The following is a 23,067-nucleotide window of genomic DNA, read 5'->3' on the forward strand; positions in this document are numbered from 1 at the left end:
ATAATAATAATAATAACGGCGACGACGACGATGATGATGATGATGATGATGATGACAATGAAGATGAGGATGACGACGACGACAATGATAATAATAACAAAACAAAACAAAACAAAAAAAAACACCACCAAGACAACAACTCACGATTCGACAGGCCCATTACAGTCATCCTTCAACATATCGTTCACGATGCTGATGACAGTAGAAATGTTCCAGCCAGCGGTCCGCCGTAAGAGGACCACTCGAGGGCGACGAGTCCGCTTCTCCCCACCGTTGGGCCACACTCTGTGAGACGGAACAGGAAATGACGTCAGTAATGAGGTCATGTATGATGAGCAGTCAATTAGATGAATGAGTCAGTCAATCAGTAAGTAAGTAAGTAAATAAGTATGTAATTGGATTCAGTAGTCTGATGTCACGCCGCCTGGCAACGGCGGCCATCTTGGTTCTAAACAAAGAAAAACATTACTTTTTATTCTTCATGCGAGCTTGGATTTTTCATATGCCTTGTGATCAGAATGTGTAAAAGTCAAAACATGATCAAATTTATGGGGTTTTTTTCCCCTCTGGATACACTTTTATGCTCGCCGGAGAAATATTTCATACGGCGTCCGCCATTGTTCCGATAGTTTAGAGCCAGTGTTACTAAGTTACCATGCGTCATTAGGAAGGAAGTGACGTTACGACTGTTGAAGAGTATTAAGTAAGTAATCATCCCGACAATATACCGTGTTGGGACGTCGGGGTATAAATTTGAAAACATTCAAAAATGGGCGTAGACTAGACTCACTTTATGATGATGCTGGAGTTTTCGATCTTTTTGATTTTTCCAGAGCATTGAAAGACTCTGGAATGGACGACTGGGTTGGCCTGCAATTTGAAGAAGAAAAGAAGAAATGTTTTAGTTTGTTTTGTTTTTAAGGGTTTTACGGCGCTTGCAAAACATCAACAATTGGTTCAAATAAGAAACAGATGTAAATTCCAAGAGCAAACTATCACAGTACTTAGTTTGTGATCACTAAAAGTCTCATCCAGACACAAGCACAGGTCCCCACTTACTAAGAGTAATACACTCAAATGTTTATAAATCATATATAATCTGTAAACAAAACTTAATACAGTGCATAACGGAGAGATGATTTACAAGGAAAAAAATAACATCTCCCAAAAACTAACATTTGACTGTTTCCCTCTCAGCAAAGGTATCCGGCCAGGACCAGGACAAAACCAAGAAATCTCATTCCAAGACAAAGACAGAAAGCATGTTGGAAAGAAGATAAAGGGGGATAGAAGACACAGTAAGTGCCTCCCAGCCCACTATGGGAGGTCAGAAACCCCACCCACAAGTATGTTTTAGTTTTGTTTGTTAGTGTTTTTACTGTATAGTCACCTGGAACAACTGCAAAAGACGTCTAACTTCTACGTCATGGCACAAGACCGAAGGGCTAGAGCTCAGGTGGTCGCTGGTTCGGATAAGTTAGTAAGTAAGTAAGTATGTTTGTTTTTAAGGGTTTTACGGCGCTTGCAACACATGTAGGTCATATCAGATGCCAGTAAAAAAAGGGTGGAAATTGGATAGTAAAAACATTCTAGATGTACAATTAAAAGGGCTTGAGGAAAAAGTAAGACAAAGGGGAACTGGTTCAAATAGGGAACAGATGTAGATCCCAAGAACACATTATCAGTGTACTTAGTTTGAGATTACCTAAATGTTTCGCCCACACAAGATTCCACTTAGAGGAATACACTCAAATGTTAACAAATCATATGTTAAAAACATAACAGTGCATAACAAAGAGATAATTTACGAGGGAAAAAATATCATCTCCCAAAACTATAACTAATGTCGCTTTCATGCGTAGGAAATAAAATTGTTGTCGCCTTCAGGCATAGGAAATAAGATTGCACATCAAACAAAACATGCTGCCCCCAGGTTTCATTATAAACAAAAGAATTCCATATCACATAAAACGGTTCTATTGATATGAAAGACAGAAGACGCTGCTTTAGTAAAATGCTCACTCGCTTCACACGCAAAGGGACCGAGACCGAACCCTGGGGGTGAAGTCGAGATTTATTTCCGACTCCGCCCCCCCCCCCCCCTCCCCTACTCCACTTTGTCCATCCAGCAATGTTTGGGTAGCTTGGTCTTGTAGATTGGGCAGAAAGTATTTTGCAATAGACTGGCGTCCTATCCAAATAGTAACAAGCAATTGTCATTGTATGTTTCACGGGATAAACTCCGGTTCCATAGGCCTAATGGCTCTAATTAACTATTTAAAAAGAAAAAAACCCACCAAAATTTCACATTTCTGGTGAACATATAAAAAATTGTTTATTTTTTTTGTTTGGTTGTTTGTATTCAGATAATCAGGTAATTTCGGTGATTACTTCTCACCAAAGTATATCAATCAGACTATAAACGTTCCATGTTACAGTACACACAGTTTTGCGTGTTAGTACGTCATATCCGGCTGGTGGATGTTATGAATATTTTAGCTAAACACAGAGCATCATTATCCTGCTGGGGGGAAGGTGTGAGCATTTTACCTAAACTTATAGCATTAATACAACGGTAGAACAAAAATCGCTTCACAGACAAGTATACCCCCCTTCCCCACCCCATCCCACCTCAATCTCAAACCCCATCGTCACCCAAGACCGATTTTATTTACGAGTATTAAAAAAACCCAACAAAAACAAAACATACCAAACAAAAACAAAACAAAAATCACCAAGAATGGAGAAGAGAAAAAAAAAACCCATTGGCTTTCCGCTTCATTAGTTTTATCCATAAAGATAAAAGCGGCCATTGAAAGAAGCGATTGTGATTGTGATTGTGTGACGTCACCAGGAGGGTTGCTAACGTAAACAAGTTTAAAAGGAAAGATCGTCTCGCGAAACACCGCGAAACACCGCGAGCTCTTTTCTCTCATCGTTAGTGAATAATTAATTAAAAAAACAGAAGAAGAAAGAAAGAGCTGCTGTTGTTGGTGAGGTCAGACGTTTCTCAGTTTTAGGTCAAGCGATCGTTATCAAGACAGTCATTAAGATTTAAACCCTTGCGCTCATGGTGTTTATTTATTTGCATATCTTGTATCTGATAACGGAATAGCGCAATTGTGGGCTTGTTTTAATAATAATAACAACAACAACAACAACAACAACAATAATAATAATAATAATAATAATAATAATAATAATAATAATAATAATAATAATAACAATAACAATAACAATAATATAATAATAATAATAATAATAATAATAATAATAATAATAAAAGAAAAGAGAAAGAGAAGAAGAAGAAAAAAGAAGAGAAGAAGAATAACATACAACAACAACAATAATAATAATAATAATAATAATAATAATAATAATAATATAATAATAATAATAGTAATAATAATAATATGATAATAATAATAATAATGATAATAATAATATAATAATAATAATAATATAATACTATAATAATAATAATAATAATATGATAATATAATAATAATAATATAATAATAATAAATAATAATAATAATGATAATGATGAGATGATGATGATGATGATGATGATGATGATGATGATGATGATGATGATGATAAAAATAATAATATAAACCCTGCCAGTAAAGGTTCGATTTAATCAATGATTTTTCTACCTCCAAAACGAATCAATTGACGATTGGAGGAGAGACGAAAGCCAGTCAGTCTCGCATGAAAATGGGTTGAAGTTTGATATTTTGAGCGAGACGATTATCGCATGCATATTCAATGAATTCATTCATCTTTATTCATGACTTCCTATAACATATTAGACGCACAACAATCAAACGATGACGTCACGTGCGTCATTAAGAAACGTCATTCAACAATATTTTCATTCACCGATATTCAAATATTACAAGAAAAAAATTGAGCTTTTATATAGCGCAGTATCCACTAAACGTGCTCAAAGCGCTTTATAAGGGGTTCCTTGGCCAACAGCAACAATTAACATGTAGGACGGGACATGACACCTGCTAGGCGATATTTTTTTATTTTGACAAAGGCCAGGTACTCATTTTACACCTGAGTACGATGAGAGAATGTGAGTGAAGAGCCTTTTCCAAGGACTCAACTATGTGCCGAGCGAGGCTCAAACCCAGGGCCTCCGATCCGAAAGCGAGTGTCATACCACTAGACCACATAGCCATATAATATTATGCCAACCATCGTATATTATGTTGGGATGCATCTTACACGGCCTAGTGAATTATGAGCTAAAATTAGATCAATTCTTCTCGACGTGTACTTATATGCAGGTCTGATAACCCAATTTTTTGTTGTTATGTTCTCATTGTTGTAACGGTAATACTTTCAAACCAATAACATATTCTCCCTGACAACAATGTTACAACGGGCCCATAACTGAGTCCGGTTATCAGTCTTGCAAATATGATCACGCCGAGTATAAAAAGAAGAATAAGAAAAATAAGGAGAAAAAAACACATTCAAACCCCCCCCCCCCCCCCCCCAATTAAAAAAAAAACAAAACAAAAAAGCAAACTTTAAAAAAAAATTAAAAATAGAAGTAGAAATAGAAAACAAACAATCAAAGAACCCCCCCCCCCCTCCCCCCACCACCACCACCACCCTTCCCCCCTCCGCCCCCAAAATAGAAAAAAAAAAAAGTAAATCAAAAATAGAATAAAAAATATTTGTTTAATATTTTGGACTATAGAAATATATTCAATTTGGAACATGACAGTCATTCTTGCAAAGCTCTTATCGATGTGATGGTCAGCGGTTCAAACCTCTGAAGTCTACATACGAGCTTTGCGTGTACCATGGTTTATTTGCTTGATGTCATCAGATGTCTGACCCGCCCAAATTTGAATAAAACATCAGAGTTTTGATCCACCGATCGTGAAAATCGTGCAGCTATGTGGTCTAGTGGTATGACACTCGCTTTCGGATCGGAAGGTCCTGGGTTCGAGCCTCGCGCTCGGCGCATAGTTGAGTCCTTGGAAAAGGCTCTTTATTCACATTCTCTCACCGTACTCATGTGTAAAATGAGTAGCTGGCCGTTAACAGCGTTGTCTTTATCCGAAAAATTGTTATTTCGCCTAACAGGCGTCATGTCCCGCCCTACATGTTAAATGTTGCTGTTGACCACGGACCACGTGTAAAGCGCTTTGAGCACATTTAGTGGATAATGCGCTATATAAAGCTCAATTTTAGAAATTTAAAAAAAAAATCAAATCGAGACTTCAGAAGTTTGATCTGCCGACCATCGATATACTGTTTGAGATCATGGGCCACATTGTATGAAAGTGCTCACTTCTCTTTTCATTTGATTAGTTTTATATAATAGATATAGATAGTATGCGCTTGTCTTAGAAGATCATAACATTGCCATACGGAAGTATAACAGACCAACACACAAAACTGTGTGTATCCATGAACGTTTATAGTCAGGTTCATGAACGTTTATAGTCAGGTTAATACAGTTCAGTGAGAATTACTCATAAACGCGGGTGGCAAAAAAAACAATAACAAAGGCCAGAATGACGTCATCTTCGAACTATCTATAAGAGAAGGAGAACCATAGACAATGGCCGTAAGGATATTGAGAAGTACCTACAATTCATTGCTTACCCTGGTGACCAAAAACAATATGGCCGTTGGATTGTTTTGACGCCGGCAATTATCTGTAAACACCAATCCATTCAAATTGGCGCGCGTGAACCGGAACGAAGTGAAATGGAAATCTCTTACACTGGATCTGGAGTAACGAACTGACCCTTGTGGCACACCGTGTTCAATGTCATTAATTATTATGTTCATCAACAAAGTGCTTTAGAGAACGAGACAAATAACAAACAATAAAAAAAAAACAGCAAAGAAAAACAAAAGACAACTACAAAACAAAACAAAAGCAACAATAGACAAAATAAAACAAAAATACAAAAAAAAAAAAAGAAACACACCCACATAAAACACACACACACACACACCAATCATATATATATATATATATATATATATATATATATATATATATATATATCATAATTGAATTTATTCATCTATTCGGTTGAATAAATCACCTATTCCACCACTTTATTGATTTAAGAATTATTGTGAGCGTGAAAGTCTTTGCCTCAAGTAAGAAAAACAAAACAAAACAAAATTTAAAAAACAGCAACAACAAAGCAACCCCCAATAATATAATCAATATAGTTGATTTCAAGCCTACATACTGTCTTCGCTACTATCGATTCAATTTAGGTTGAATAAAAAAAAAAAAACAATCATAAAAACAAAACATGTTCTCGTTTAATCGATTCGAGTTTCAGTTCGTTACGATGACAAATAAATAGTTATTGTATTAAAAAAATATCTTTTTGTAAGCAAGACCCAAGGGAAAATTAGAAAGAAAAAAAAAGAACAAGAAACAAAATACATTTTATTTTGATCTCATTTCGCAATTAATTACGCACATGAAAGAGTTGACCGGACTCAAGATTCTTGATAAGAATTAGATAATTGTAAAATCGATGTCTTAAAAAGTTCTAGCCAGCGTGAAGAATAAAATGTACCGATTTTCTTTGTTGTTTAGAACCAAGCTGCTCGTTGCCATGCTGGGCGGACCAGACATCAGACAATTGAATCCAATTATCACACAAGACAAGTCTCTTTCCACAAAAGAAAACAAATCGTGAGTTGTATTCATGAGTTCCACCAATGGAATCCCTTGTTACCATGAGCTCTACTAATGACAACTCACTAGACGCTGAACACAAACCTAAAAAAATGACGTCAAACTACAAGTCCTATAGATAGAATGCGCTTGGCAAAGGAGTTCACAACATTGCCATCCGGAAGTATAACGGACCAACACACAAACTCTGTGTAACCATGAACTTTTATAGTCTGGTTAATACAGTTTAGTGAGAACAACTCACAAACGCGGATGGCAAAAACAATAACAAAGGCCTGAGTGACGTCATCTGCATACTATCTATAGATAGTATGCGCTTGGCTAAGAAGCTCATAACATTGCCATCCGGAAGTATAACGGACCAACACACAAAACTGTGTGTATCCATGAACGTTTATAGTCAGGTTAATACAGTTCAGTGAGCATTACTCATAAAACGCGGATGGAAAAAACAATAACAAAGACCTGATTGACGTCATCTTCGAACTATCTATATGATTCTAGTGTCCTTGATCAGTTTATAAACGTTTAATTTTACACAGAGTAATTTTTCTGTGTTGGTTCTATTGATCAAGTAGTAGAACAGTGTGGATATTTTACTAAGACACATTATACCATCAATAGTAAAACCTGTGTAGTTTTTGCTATGTTTACCAATCACTGCTATTGTTTACATTATGACGACTGTCCGAGAGGCGTGGTTATTTGAGTGTCAGTTGCGATCCAGCTTTATTTTTTTTTTACGCTTAAAAAAAGAAACAAACAAAAAAAAAAACCAACAACAAAAAAAAAAAACAACCAAAAAACTCAACACCCCCCCCCCCCCAAAAAAAAAAAAAAACAAAACAAAAAAACAAAAAAAAACAAAACAAAACAAAACAACAAAACAAACATCTCTCTTGATTCGGAATCGATAGTGGTCGATTTGGCCCCGCGGAAAGAATTAGATTGTCAACATTCCAATCTATCTACGGTGCCTAACGTTCCCCCTCCCACCCTCTCGTCCACGACGATAATAATAATAATAATAACAATAATAATAATAATAATAATAATAATAATAATAATAATAATAATAATAATAATAATAATAATAATAATAATAATAATAATAATAATAATAATAATAATAATAATAATCCTGATTTTTGAGCATGTTTATATTTGAATTGGTAATAATCTTTCATGTTATTCATTCATGAAGTTCATTCATTTTATTCATTCATTCATTCACTCATTTATTTCATTCAGTAATTCAATTATTTCATTCATTCATCCATCATTCATTCACTCATTTATTTCATTCATTCATTCAATCATTTCATTTCATTTCATTCATTCATTCATTAATTCACTCATTTATTTCATTCATTCATTCATTCGTTCATTCATTCATTAATTCTTCTTTAATACTTAAAACTTCGATAATACTATTACTACTACTACTACTAATGATGATGATGATGATGATGATGATGATGATGATGATGATGATGATGATGATGATGATGATGATAAAGATGATGATGATAAGAAGAAGAAGAAGTAGAAGAAGAAGAAGAAGAAGAAGAAGAAGAAGAAGAAGAAGAAGAAGAAGAAGAAGAAGAAGAAGAAGAAGAAGAAGAAGAAGAAGAAGAAGAAGAAGAAGAAGAAGAAGAAGAAGAAGAAGAAGAAGAAAAGAAAAAGAAGAAGAAGAGAAGAAGAAGCTTAAATATGAAAATAAAAGTGTTCGAGAAGTCCCAGGTTTGAGTTTTTTTGTTGTTGCCAAGATGAGAGTCATTTAAATCGATCGATATTTGAAGGACGAGTTTTCTGGCCAAATTTTGAAATATGTGTTTTTCAAGAGTACGGTTATATGTATTGCCATTGCAATGTATGACAAAGAAAGGTGATCAGAAAACCGGGGCAAACACAAAAGGGGAGAAATGTCAATTTATTTTCTTTATATTATTATTATTGTAGATTGGAACCTGACCGGATCAGTAGAAAACCTGATATTATAGAACGCTTCCTGTTTATCGGAAAGTTGAGCTAAATGCACGGAACGCGTTGAAACTGATTATAATATGTATTTTTATATAAATAATAATAATGATTTAAAAGTCTGGACGTTAAAAAGGCCATCAAGGCGCAACCTTTATAAACTCATAGCCTGACACATTCTCTCACCGTACTCAGGTGTAAAGCGCTTTGAGCAAGTTTAGTGGATATTGCGCTATATAACAGCTCAATTTTTATATTTTTTATTTTTAAAAAAAATGACTATCAAGACTGGACGTTAACAGAGTGGTCCTTGTCGGGGGAAAAATTGTAGTATCGCCTAACATGCGTCATGTCTCGTTTTACATGTTACGTGTTGCTGATGGTCAGTCAGGGAAGCCTTGTGCGGCTATGTGGTCTAGTGGTATGACACTCGCTTTCGGATTGGAAGGTCCTGGGTTCGAGCCTCGCTCGGCGCATAGCTGAGTCCTTGGAAAAGACTCTTTACTCACATTCTCTCACCGTACTCAGGTGTAAAATGAGTACCTAGGCCGTTAACAGCGTTGTCTTTGTCCGAAAAATTGTAATATCGCCTAACAGGCGTCATGTCTCGTCCTACATGTTAAATGTTGCTGTTGACCAGGGAGCCCTTGTAAAGCGCATTGAGCACGTTAAGTGGATATTGCGCTATATAAATGCTCAATTTTTTTTTCAATTTTTTTGTAAAGCGATTTGAGCACGTTTAGTGGATATTGCGCTATGTAAAAGCTCAAACTCAAGACAAAACACCGCCCTGTGATGATAGATCACATCAATGTTCACTTTTTGACTATAGATAGTATGCAGATGACGTCACTCAGGCCTTTGTTATTGTTTTTGCCATCCGCGTTTGTGAGTTGTTCTCACTAAACTGTATTAACCAGACTATAAAAGTTCATGGTTACACAGAGTTTGTGTGTTGGTCCGTTATAGTTCTGGGTGGCAATGTTGTGAACTCCTTGGCCAAGCGCATTCTATCTATAGATAGTATGCGTTTGGCTTAGGAGTTCACAACATTGCCATCCGGAAGTATAACGGATCAACGCACAAAACGTTGTGTAACCATGAATACAGTTAAGTGAGAATTACTCATAAACGCGGATGTAAAAAAACAATAACAACGACCTGAGTGACGTCAACTTCGAACTATCTATAGTTTCAGGAGAGTAACCTTGGTCAGTTATCCGGACACCGATTTCGCGGGCACACTAAATAAATTAATTGTAAAATTGTCTCTGAAAGAAAAAAAAATACGTATTTCAAATTTTGGCAAAAAAAAAAAAAAAAAGCTCGTCTTGGCAAAAAATCTCTAACCTGGGACTCAGATAAGTTCTCAGTTACAGAATGGAGAGACTTTATTTTTATTTTATTGTATTTTTTTTGTTGACAAGTTGAGTGTCAATTCAATCTTTCGATATATATTTTATTATAAAGGACAAGTTTTGTTGGCCAGAATAATAATTTACTTTTTTTCCGCCCATTGTTCAGACGAATCACGATTCGTTCTACTAACAGAAGGAAACGCTAATGGCAGTTGGCTAGCTGGACAATGAGTTATTTATAGTAGTCGGGGGGTTACTTGGTACATTTAATACTGAATATTATGTAAAAGACGAATCCATTCATGTAAAGTAAAAAAAAAAACCCAAGACACGTGTGCTTTTATATGGCGCAATATCCACAAAACGTGCTGAAAGCGCTTACAAGGGGTCCCTGCAACACCTAACATGTTGAACAAGACATGACGCCCGTTAGGCGGGATTACATTTTTTTTCGGACAGAGACAACGCTGTTTACTGCCAGGTACTCATTTTAGACCTGAGTACGGTGAGAGAATGTGAGTAAAGCGCCTTTTCAAAAGCCTCAACGATGAGCCGATATAATGTTCTCTGATTGCTATGGACTCGAACCATGGACTCACGAGTCCGAAGCCGAGTGTCTGTCATACCGCAAGACCACCAAACCGCTAACAAACTCACAAACCAAATAATCTGAAATATTATGTTCTACACTACTTGATGATGATGATGATGATATTATTATCTCTTCCGACTTGTTTTATGTGTGTGTGTGTGTGTTTGTGTGGGTATGTGTGAGAGTGTGTATGTTTGTCCAGATTGGCCGATACCAACAGGCACACTCACTCACTCACTCACTCCTTGACAACGGGGTTATGTTGTAGCAACGGTAGGGGGCCATCTCGTGAATAATAAAGGGTAAGGGGATGGGTTGTTCCATTAGGGCGTGAACACACATTTCATCTCACCACTACATTGTTGTCATGCGATGATAAAATACTTCTTTTTTTCATGTTAAATGACTAGAAATTTCTCACTCTAAACGTCGACAATTCAAGTTTACCCCTAAATGTGAGGTTATAATGTAGTCTAGTGGTATGACACTCGCTTTCGGATCGGAAGGTCCTGGGTTCGGGCCTCGCTCGGCGCATTGTTGAGTCCTTCGAAAAGGCTCTTTACTCACATTCTCTCAGCGTACCCAGATGTAAAATGAGTACCTGGCCGTTAACAGCGTTGTCTCTGTGGGGAAAAAATATAGTATCGCCTAACAGGCTTCATATCTCGTTCTTTATGTTACGTATTGCTATTGGTCAGGGACCTTTTGTAAAGCGCTTTGAGCACGTTTAGTGGATAGTGCGCTATATAGAAAGCGCAATATAAAAGCTCAATCAATGTGACCCATGGCTACAAAACGGTATTGTGATCAATCTAGTCAAGTGGTATACGGTATGGCACTCACGCTCAGAACGTAACGTCCATGGCTCAGAAAGATTCTTTTCTCACATTCGCTCACCGTACTCGGGTGTAAAATGAGTACCTGCCGTTAACAGCGTTGTCTCCGTCGGGAAAAAAATTGTATTATAGCCTAAGACGAGCCAACCCCCCCCCCCCCCAAACAAACAAACAAACAAACAAACAAAGAAAAAACAAAAAAAAAAAAAAAAAAAAAAAAGCAACAAAAAAAAAACCTTGACCGTTTCATTTAGCGCAATGTTCTACTCAAGTTGCTCAAAGCGCTTTACAAGAGGTTCCTAGCCAACAACAACACTTAACACAAAGGACGAGACGAGACGTCTATGGGGAGACATAACCATTTTTTTCGGACAGCGACAACACTGTTAACGGACAGGTACTCATTTGATACCTGAATACGGTGAGAGAATGTGAGTGTTAAAATTTAATATCCTTTTCCAAGGACTCAGCTATGCGCCGCTCAGAGCGGGACTCGAACCCAAGACCCTCCGATCCGAATGCCAGTCTTACGTCACAAGACTATATAGCCGCAAAATAAAATATTGAGCTCTTATATAGCGCAATATCCACTAAATGTGCTCACAGCGCTTTATAAAGGGGTCCCTCACCAACAGCAACACGTAACATGTAGAACGAAACATGACGCCTGTTTGGCGATATTTCCCCCAAATAAAATTCTGACAGAGACAACGCTGTCAACAGCCAAGTACTCATATTACACCCGAATACGGTGAGAGAATGTGAGAAAAGAGCCTTTTCCAAGGACTCAACTATGCGCCGAGCTAGGTTCAAACCCAGGACATTCCGATCCGAAAGCGAGTGTCATACCACAAGACCACATAGTCGCACAAAGAGTTTTCTTTTGTCGTACAATTATGGTTCGGGCTTTGGGAGAGAGACTTATTTTCATTGTCATTGGCATAAATAAACCTCTTCAAAAACAAAATATAAGTTTATGAAGTTATGCCAAAACACAACAGAGTACTTTTCGTACCATTATCGAAAGAGAGAGAGGGAGAGAGAGAGAGAGAGAGAGAGAGAGAGAGAGAGAGAGAGAGAGAGAGATAGATAGATAGATAGAGAGAGAGAGAGAGATAGATAGATAGAGAGAGACAGAGAGAGAGAGAGAGACAGAGAGAGAGAGAGAGAGAGAGAGAGAGAGAGAGTAAGAGCCTATGTATTGTTTCATTGTCTGTGGCAAATGGCGGAGGGTTTTTATTCCATGCGCGTTGTTGCATCTTTCATGATGCCAGAATACCCCGAACAAAAGGACCCGGTAAAAGTGTAAGTCGGCTTATCAAACTATAGATAGAATGCGATTGGCCAAGGAGTTCACAACATTGCCATCCGGAAGAATATCGGACCAACACATAAACTCTGTGTACCATGAACGTTTATAGTCTTGTTAATACAGTTTAGTGAGAACAACTCACAAACGCGGATGGCAAAAACAATAACAAAGGCCTGAGTGACGTCATCTGCATACTAACTATAGGACTATAAAAGAAAAGGGGGCAGACCACTAAATAAATTAAACGTGACCGCCACGTCAATCTGGGGGTCCCGATGCAGCTCGCTCAGTTGGTAGGGCACTCGCTTCACTTGCAAAGGGACCGAGATCGATCTCAGGTGCAGTCGAGATGTTTTTCTCTCTGACCATCTGTCCACCCAGCAGAAAATGGGTATTTCAGATTTGTTAGATTTGGCGGAACGTACCTTGGGATAGGCAAAAAAAATGTTATATTTTACATTACATCCGATTAGCCTCGCCGCGATAAAGATGAGCAAAGACAAAAAGTTCTCTCTCTCTCTCTCTCTCACTCTCTCTCCCTCTCTCTCTCTCTCTCTCTCTCTCTCTCATAATTTTGGCCAGAAAACATTACATTTTACTTCATGAATCATAATATTATATAAATGATCCCCTGGTTGTGATAAAGTCTTTATCCTCAGACTTGATTCAATTCAAGCAAATTTCTTGGAAGTTTTCGTTGAAGTTGAAGGTTATCTAGTCTAACGATAATTGTAAGTATTTTTGTTTTGGTTTTTTGGGCCAAAATGATAAACTTGGCGTTTTGTTAATTTGCATTTTGAGGTTCTATTATGGACGCTGATGTCATTCTTGGTACTGTCGTTGTTGTCGTTGTTGTTGCTGTGGTGGTGGTGGTTGCTGTTTATTATTGAGCTTCATTATTGTGTCTGCGGATGCCACCATCGCCACTGTTATTGTGGTGGTGGTTATGGTGGTTGTTGTTGTTGTTGTTGTTGCTGTGGTGGTGGTGGTTGCTGTTTATTATTGAGCTTCATGATTGTGTCTGCGGATGCCACCATCGCCACTGTTATGGTGATGGTGGTAGTTTTTGCTGTTGCTGCTATTGTTTTTCGTATGATGATGGTGGTGGTAGTTGTTGTTTGTTAATTATCATCATTATTAATCTGTGTCTGCTGATGCCACTATATCTATAGTTATCATCGTCGTTGTCGTTGATGATGTTGTTGTTGTTGTTGTTGTTGTTGTGGTGGTGGTGGTGGCGGTGGAGGGGATGGTGGTTATTGTTACAGTTTATTAGTGTTCATCATTATTAATAATATGTCTACTGTCGCTATAGTTGTAGTCGTCGTAGTCGTAGTTGTCGTCGTCGTCATCGTTGTTGTTGTTGTTGTTGTTGTTGTTGTGGTGGTGGTGGTGGTGATGGTTATTGTTACTGTTTATAATTGTTCATCATCATTGATTTGTGTCTACAGTTGATGCCACTATCGCTATTGTTTTCGTTGTTGGTGTTGATAGTGGTGACGGTGATGGCGATGGTTGTAGTGGAAGTCGTGTAGAATGGTGGTGATGGTGGTTGGTGGTAGAGGTGGTAGTAGGGGCGATGGTAAATAAACAAAAGTAAATAAATTCCCTTCCTTCATCCCCAAGGGGGAAAATTAGTCTTTAGGGTCTATTCCAAGGGAACGCTGGAAGTACCCAGGCGTCAGACGCAGCGGAGCGCAGCGCCGGAAAGTGAGCCAGGGCGAGGTGATTTACTCTAGGTCAAATAGCGAGGCGGGAGATGGGTTATTTATTTATTTATTTATTTTTTTTTTTGGGGGGGGGGGGGGACTCGGTATCATCTGGGTACAAAGCAAAGACCATACTTTTGTGCCAAACTGCCCCCGCCCCCTTCTCTCTCTCTCTCTCTCTCTCTCTCTCTCTCTCTCTCTCTCTCTCTCTCTCTCTCGCCCCCCCCCCCTGGTGGTTGTAGTTGCTGTGTTTTATTGTTATTGTTTCATAATAGGATGCACTGAAGTGATTATAAACAGGCTACGGTACAAGACTGGATGAGGCTGAAGAAGCAACGACCCCCTCTGGCTGCAAGAGGCAACGACCTCCACTTAGCGTACAAGACAAGACGATGAGACAGACCTCCAGGGTTATCTTCTTCTTCTTCTTCTTCTTCTTCTTCTTCTTCTTCTTCTTCTTCTTCTTCTTCTTCGTCATGTGGAAACCTCCAATATTGTCGAGGATCACTCCACAGTTTGTAGAGTTTTACAACGTAAATACGAATAAATCGAATAAAAGAATTAACAAAGACACCTCCTGGGTTATTCCAGTCTTCCCTTGCTTTCGGATCGGAAGATTCTGGGTGCGAGACTCGCTCGGGGCATATTTGAGTACTTAAAAAAGACTCTTTACTCACATTCTCTCACCGTACTTAGGTGTAAAATGAGTACCTGGTCGTCTGTTTCGGATAAAAGAAAATTGTGTTATCGCCCGATTAGGCGTCATGTCTCGTTCTTTATGTTACCTGTTGCTATTGGTCAGGGACCTTTTGTAAAGCGCTTTGAGCACTTTTAGTGGATATTGCGCTATATAAAAAGATCAAATTAAATTATTATCAATCTATTACTACCACCTCCACCATCAACCACCATCACCAGTATCTCCATATAGCGCTTATTTCACGCGTACAGTTCTGGGTGGCATACGTCACACTCAACTGAATTAAAACGGTATTATGTCAGGACTTGGGGGTCCCGATAGCTCAGTTGGTAGAGCACTCGCTTCACAATCAAAGGGACCGAAATCGATCCTGGGTGCAGACGAGATTTTTTTTCTCAACCCCCCCCCTCTCTCTCTCTCTCTCCTTCTCTCTCTCTCTCTCTCTCTCTCTCTCTCTCTCTCTCTCTCTCTCCGGATAGCTGTGTCTGCTAGATTTGGCGGAAAGTACTTTGCGACAGACTCGCCTCCTATCCAAAGGATAGTAGCAAACAATTGGTATTGTCCATTTCACGCTAAAGAAACCGGGATAAACTCCGGCTCCATGGGGCTAAATTAAAAAACAAAACAAAACACGTTATGTCCGAGTACCACAGAAAGCGGGTTTGGGGGAGGGGGGGGGGGGCAGTTAAGCGTCTTATGTATTAATGACGTCACCATAAAGCATTATACATATATACATACATAGAAACGGGGTGAACGTTTTGTTCATGGTCTGGAAATAGCTATAGATTATTCCCAACAAAGAACAACTAAGTACTCCAGGTGGATCAGACTGTTTGCCCAATCGAACACACTCAGACAATTAACCCTTAAACGTCAAGAATAGAAATAGACATTGACCCTTAAACGTCAAGAATAGAAATAGACATTAACCCTTAAACGTCAAGAATAGAAACAGACAGTGACCCTTAAACGTCAAGAATAGAAATAGACATTAACCCTTAAACGTCAAGAATAGAAACAGACAGTGACTTTTAAACGTCAAGAATAGAAATAGACATTGCTTGACCCTTTAACGTCAAGTACAGACATCGACATTTGCATTTTAGCGAAAAGAATAAAAAAAAATAACAATTGCAGATTGAGCTTTAATGTCAATCGGAAATTCAGACATGAATCCCCTAACATAAAGGTTAGGCCTATGCATTAACCCTTTCATGTAAAAACAACAACAACAAAACATAATAATGAAAAAAACAAACAAAACAAAACAAGCCAAAAAAAAAACAATCAAAACCCCAGACTCAAACATTAACATTTCATATCAAGAACATAGACATAGACATTAACACTTTAACGTAAAAAGACAAAAAATGTTTTTTCTAATTATCAGATATTAACCCTTATTATGTAAAGAAATGATGCAAATATTAATAACTCCCTGGTATAAAAAAAAAAAAATAAAAAAAAACAAAAAAAAAACAAACAACTAGGCCAGTATCGTATAGATAGTATGCGCTTGGCTAAGAAGTTCACAACATTGCCATCAGGAAGCATAATGGACCAATACACAAAACTCTGTGTAATCATGAACTTTTGTAGTTTGCTTAATACAGTTAAGTGAGAATTACTCATAAACGTGGATGAACCCCCCCCCCCCCCCCAGAAAAAAAACAACAATCGCAAAGACCCGAGTGACGTCAACTTCATTCTATATCAACCATTGTTGAATAAAACTGTTTGCTTATCGAAATAATGTTTGTTTTCGAGTCAAAATTTGCCTCAAGGCGTGCAAGTGTGTTTAACCAATAGAATTAAACGAATGAGAATACGTACGAAGCCTAAAAAGTGTCCACCAATGAAAGCATTCAGCGCCATTTTGTTGTTGGCTGAGAATGTAGTAATTACCATTCATTCGGTATCTATGTCAACATAACGACACAAGAAAAACAACAAACAATATCAAAATCCACAATAAAATGTTTCAGAACTGTTGCGTATATTTATGGCACAACGAAGCTGTCAAAAAATGAAGTTAGAGAATGTGTGTAATCATGTATTATAATAACCTGTAATGTGTTTTCCAACCACCACATCATCTACTACTACAACCACCACCACAATATCATCACTAACACTACTACTACAACCACCAGCCCCACATCATTATCACTACCACTACTACTACACCACCACCAGCACATCATCATCACTACCACTACTACAATCACCACAACCACATCGTCATCACTACCACTACTACTGCAACCACCACCACCATATCATCATCATTACCACTACTACCACAACCACCACCACCACTACTACTACAACCACCACCACATCACTACCTCAACTACTACAACCACCACCACCACAATAGCATCACTACCACTACTACTACAACCACCACAACCACATCGTCATCACGACCACTACTACTACAACCACCACCATATCATTACCATTACCACTACTACTACAACCACCACTACCACCATATCATTACCATTACCACTACTACTACAACCACCACAACCACATCGTCATCACTACCACTACTACTGCAACCACCACTACCACCATATCATCACCATTACGACTACTACTACAACCACCACAACCACATCATCATCACTACCACTACTACTACAACCACCACCACATCATCATCACTATCACTACTACTACAACTACAACCACCACCACATTATCATCACTACCACTACTACTACTGCAACCACCACCACCATATCATCATCATTGAAATATTTTTTTAAAAATTGAGCTTTATATAGTGCAATATCTACTAAATGTGCTCAAAGCGCTTTACAAAGGGTCCCTGGTCAACATTTAACATGTAGCACGGGACATGACGCCTGTTAGGCGATATTACAATTTTTCGGACAAAGACAACTCTGTTAACGGCCAGGTACTCATTTTACACCTGAGTACGGTGAGAGAATGTGAGTAAAGAGCCTTTTCCAAGGACTCAACTATGCGCCGAGCGCGAGGCTCGAACCCAGGACCTTCCGATCCGGAAGTGAGTGTCATACTACTAGACCACATAGCCGCATCATTACCACTACTACTACAAACACCACCACCACATCATCATCACGACCACTACTACTACAACCACCACCACCACCATATCATTACCATTACCACTACTACTACAACCACCACCACATCATCATCACTACCACTACTACTACAACTACAATCATCACCACCACCACATCATCATCACTATTACTACTACAACTACAACCACCACCAACACCACATCACCTCACTAACACTCAGTACTACAATCACTACCATTAGGTTTTGGAGCTTTACTTCATTTGAAATAAGGAAACTTCGGAATTGTATTTGGCATTGTGTTTATATATCATAATATAATTCTAATCAGTTATCTATTTAGAACTAGATACTATACAATATGTATGCCAAATACCACCCCAATTCCCCTTTCTTGTGTGCGGGAATTCCTCTTTCGGCATTGAAATTGAGTGTGAGAGAGTCATCACTACACACATAAACAACAGAAACAATTTAAAAACAAGACTATGACACGCAACCACTCACACACGAGGCTATACTATTTATCCTTTTCTCTATATAGAATAGGACAAGACAAACAATAGCTTGACTCTCGCTACACTTCGCATTGATGTTTGTCGTCTCACGAGTTCAACTCTCGGTCGACCTGTCAATATTCCTTTTTGCCTCGGACGTAATCATTAATAGAATGTTGTGTGGTTTTGACCGTGAAGAAAACCTTAAGAAGTCACATTTATATCATTTTAGAGAGATCGTTTTGAATAATTTTGAGTTAAACGAGCGAGCAGCAACTTGTTTTCATGAACGGCCGATCAGCGCTTGTTTACTATAGTAACGCGATTCCCAGCCAACATCAAAATGGCGGATATTTTTCTCATCGAGGCCGCTGGTTGGTTAGCCAATAAGAGCACCGTACGGTTTCCATTGGGTAAATTCCTTGGTTTAACCAGTATAACAACTGTTGCACGCTGGAAAACCATGTATTTAAAAATTTGGCCAGAAAACTCGTCCTTCATACACCGATCGATTAAAATGACTCAACTTGGATTTTTAAAAAACAACCCTCAAACCTGGGTCGTCGCAAAATACAAATCTTCCTTCAGTCCCAGGTTTGAGAGCGTTTGCCAAGACGAGAGTCATTTAAATCGATCGATATTTGAAGAACGAGTTTTCTGGCCAAATTTTTTAAATACCAAGTTTTTCCAGAGTACGATTGACTGTTGCCTTAACTGCTGGTTTAACTCTCTCGAGTTCATATGCAATGGAAAATCGAACATATTATTTGTTAGATTTTCAATGAGGGTGATGAACTCGACAGAGTAAAGGGAGTTAACTCACTCAATCCTAGAGATAATTTCTAGTTTTCACAATTGGAAAAAAATGAACATGTACATAGATAGTTTGATTCAACTATCATTAACATGCATAAACTAAAAAACATTAGCTTTGATACTACGCCTTATAATTTGTCTCAGAAAAATGTAATAAATAGGCATGGGGTAAAAGTAACCCTGGGTAAACTACGGATATAGTCGGTGTTAGGGTTGAGTGAGTCAATTACAATATTGACAAGAATGGAGAAACGGAACAATACGATGTCATGAAGGAGTCAATAGAACAATAACTATGAATATATTCATGACTTGTTTACAAAAAGCAAACATGGCATGCCGACACTTTATGAGCTGCTATGTGGTCTTGTGGTATGACACTCGCTTTCGGATCGGAAGGTCCTGGGTTCGAGCCTCGCTCGGCGCATAGTTGAGTCCTTGGAAAAGTCTCTTTACTCATATTCTCTCACCGTACTCAGGTGTAAAATGAGTACCTGGCCGTTAACAGCGTTGTCTCTGTCCGGGAAAAAAAATGTAATATCGCCTGATAGGCATCATGTCTCGTTCTACACTTTACGTGTTGCGGTTGGTCAGCGACCCATTCTCTAACGCGCTTTGAGCACATTTAGTGGATATTGCGCTATATAAAAAGCTCAATTTAAAAAATATATAAATACAAATACAGATAGAATTTCTACGTAAATCAACATTAAACGCCTTTTAAAAAATCAATTGTCTTGATTTATAATAAGTGGTTATGTCATTGCACTGTGATAAGGAATGTCCCGGGTTCAGATTCTAGCCCGGCTTTCGATACTTTTGTCGTGTTCTTTTTTTTTTCTTTGGCAGAACAAACCGGACAGTAGCAACCGGTTGCTACCATTTAGATATGACGCTAGTTTGTCGCTAGAAAAGTCTCTCTCTCTCTCTCTCTCTCTCTCTCTCTCTCTCTCTCTCTTACTCTCTATCCCCCTCTCCCTCTCTTACTCTCATTCACTAACTCTCTCACAGATTTTCTCTCTTTCTCCGTCTCCCGCTTCTCTCTCTCTCTCTCTCTCTCTCTCTCTCTCTCTCTCTCTATCTCTCTATCTATCTATCTATCTATCTATTTATCTCACACTCCTCACTCTTAATCACTCATTCTCTCAAACCTAGAACTTCGCCAGGTCCTAGGAGATTTTTTGCCAATCGAAATTTGAAAGTAAGACAAGTATTCTGGCCCAAATGTTTAATATGTCTCTCCCCCCCCCCCCTTTCCAGAGTACGACAGTACCTGTAGTCAATCGATTTATGAACACAAAAACAACAACAGCGATAGAAGGATAATAACTAAGCCTAAGACTTCACCACCACCACCTATTCCATTCAGCTGATCCCTCAGCTTTTCCTAATCTCCCAAACTAAATCCTAACTAGATCGCCCCCCAAACTAAATCCTAACTAGATCGCTCCTTTTGATTGGCGAGAAAATGCGTGGCTAAACTTGAAAAGAAAACACACAATAAATTAATACCATGCGTTGGTCGTTGGGTGAGCGGCCTGTGGCGTTGTAATTGATTAAATCATAACATTTGGATCAAAGGGTCACGGTTTACGGTGACAAATTAGGGAGCAGGCACTGGGATAAGATTAAGATCTGAAAAATTGTGTATGAAACCGTGCCAGACAAAACAACAACAAAATACAAGAAAAAAAAATCACCTCCCCCCCCCCCCAAAAAAAAAAAAAAAAAACCAACAAAAAAAAAAAAAACCAACAAAAAAAAAAACAAAAAAAACATAGTCTTCCTCGACTGGGGGTCGTGTAACTATTGCTACTCGAAGCTCCTGTTTTGTTGATAAAGGGGAAACCCGAAACGTCCGTTTTACCTATTTTTGTATATTAATTAATAAATTGAAGCTTACATTCAATTTCACATTGTTATTTATTTCGACTGGGGATCGAACCTCCGACTTCTTGATGAACGGTCAGACGTGCTACCATTACACTACAGAGGTTACCCGATAGTTGGGACGAATGAATGCCTATAATCTTCTTCTTCACAAGGGTACGCGTGGGTGTTTTACAATGAACCCACCCGTGGGGTCTTTTGACTTCTCATGGTGGTCAGGGAGGTCATTTTACTGTTGTCTTCTATCACACTCTGTCTGTTCTCTGAGTTGCTTTCTGTATTTGTCATGGAACGGGTTTACTTGGTTTTGTTCCGGACCTTGCATGAGTATTTTTTGAGCTGTTTTATTGAGCTTTTTTAAATATACAAGATATGAAGTGAATAGAAAAGTGCCAGAAGACAATAGAGAATAAAAATTTTTTCGCGGCGGTGGTGGGGTTTGAACCTGCGACCTTATTGGTACGACAACTCCGCCTGGCAGGTGAGAGCGTGGCTCTACCGTGTGAGCTATCCACGAACACATAAAAATATTCGTTTCAAACTCAAAGTCATTACTAGATCCCTCTCTCACCCACTTCTTGAGACCGCCGATTCGTTCGTACACCACCATCGCGAATAATTTTGACCAGCAGTTAAGCTTAATAGCCAATATTCTCAACACAAACATATAACATAGAAACGATTGAGACATTGAGTATGCTCCGGTGTATGGGGTGAATTTTTAATTCAGAAAAGTGAGTGGAGCAGGCACTTATGTTGGTAACAACAAGATATGAAGTGAATAGAAAAGTGCCAGAAGACAATAGAGAATAAAAATTTTTTCGCGGCGGTGGTGGGGTTTGAACCTGCGACCTTATTGGTACGACAACTCCGCCTGGCAGGTGAGAGCGTGGCTCTACCGTGTGAGCTATCCACGAACACATAAAAATATTCGTTTCAAACTCAAAGTCATTACTAGATCCCTCTCTCACCCACTTCTTGAGACCGCCGATTCGTTCGTACACCACCATCGCGAATAATTTTGACCAGCAGTTAAGCTTAATAGCCAATATTCTCAACACAAACATATAACATAGAAACGATTGAGACATTGAGTATGCTCCGGTGTATGGGGTGAATTTTTAATTCAGAAAAGTGAGTGGAGCAGGCACTTATGTTGGTAACAACAAGATATGAAGTGAATAGAAAAGTGCCAGAAGACAATAGAGAATAAAAATTTTTATTCTCTATTGTCTTCTGGCACTTTTCTATTCACTTCATATCTTGTTGTTACCAACATAAGTGCCTGCTCCACTCACTTTTCTGAATTAAAAATTCACCCCATACACGGAGCATACTCAATGTCTCAATCGTTTCTATGTTATATGTTTGTGTTGAGAATATTGGCTATTAAGCTTAACTGCTGGTCAAAATTATTCGCGATGGTGGTGTACGAACGAATCGGCGGTCTCAAGAAGTGGGTGAGAGAGGGATCTAGTAATGACTTTGAGTTTGAAACGAATATTTTTATGTGTTCGTGGATAGCTCACACGGTAGAGCCACGCTCTCACCTGCCAGGCGGAGTTGTCGTACCAATAAGGTCGC

At 38.5% G+C, this 23,067-nt stretch overlaps 1 protein-coding gene across 3 annotated transcripts in view; it reads right to left on the minus strand.

Moving 5' to 3' along the window:
* Positions 1-23,067, minus strand: part of LOC144956265 (uncharacterized) — a 144,504-nt gene that overhangs the window by 36,215 nt on the left and 85,222 nt on the right. For all 3 annotated transcript variants that reach the window (XM_078886723.1, XM_078886724.1, XM_078886726.1), the window contains 2 exons: positions 791-870; positions 145-285 (listed from right to left, as the gene is read on the minus strand). In XM_078886723.1, the coding sequence (XP_078742849.1) occupies positions 145-285; positions 791-870 (221 nt within the window). The remainder of the gene's footprint in view (positions 1-144; positions 286-790; positions 871-23,067) is intronic.

This window comes from Berghia stephanieae, chromosome 11 (assembly GCF_034508935.2).
Source record: "Berghia stephanieae isolate SIO BIC M18660-M18661 chromosome 11, UCSD_Bste_1.3, whole genome shotgun sequence".
In the NCBI taxonomy this organism is placed as follows: Eukaryota; Metazoa; Mollusca; class Gastropoda; order Nudibranchia; family Aeolidiidae; genus Berghia; species Berghia stephanieae.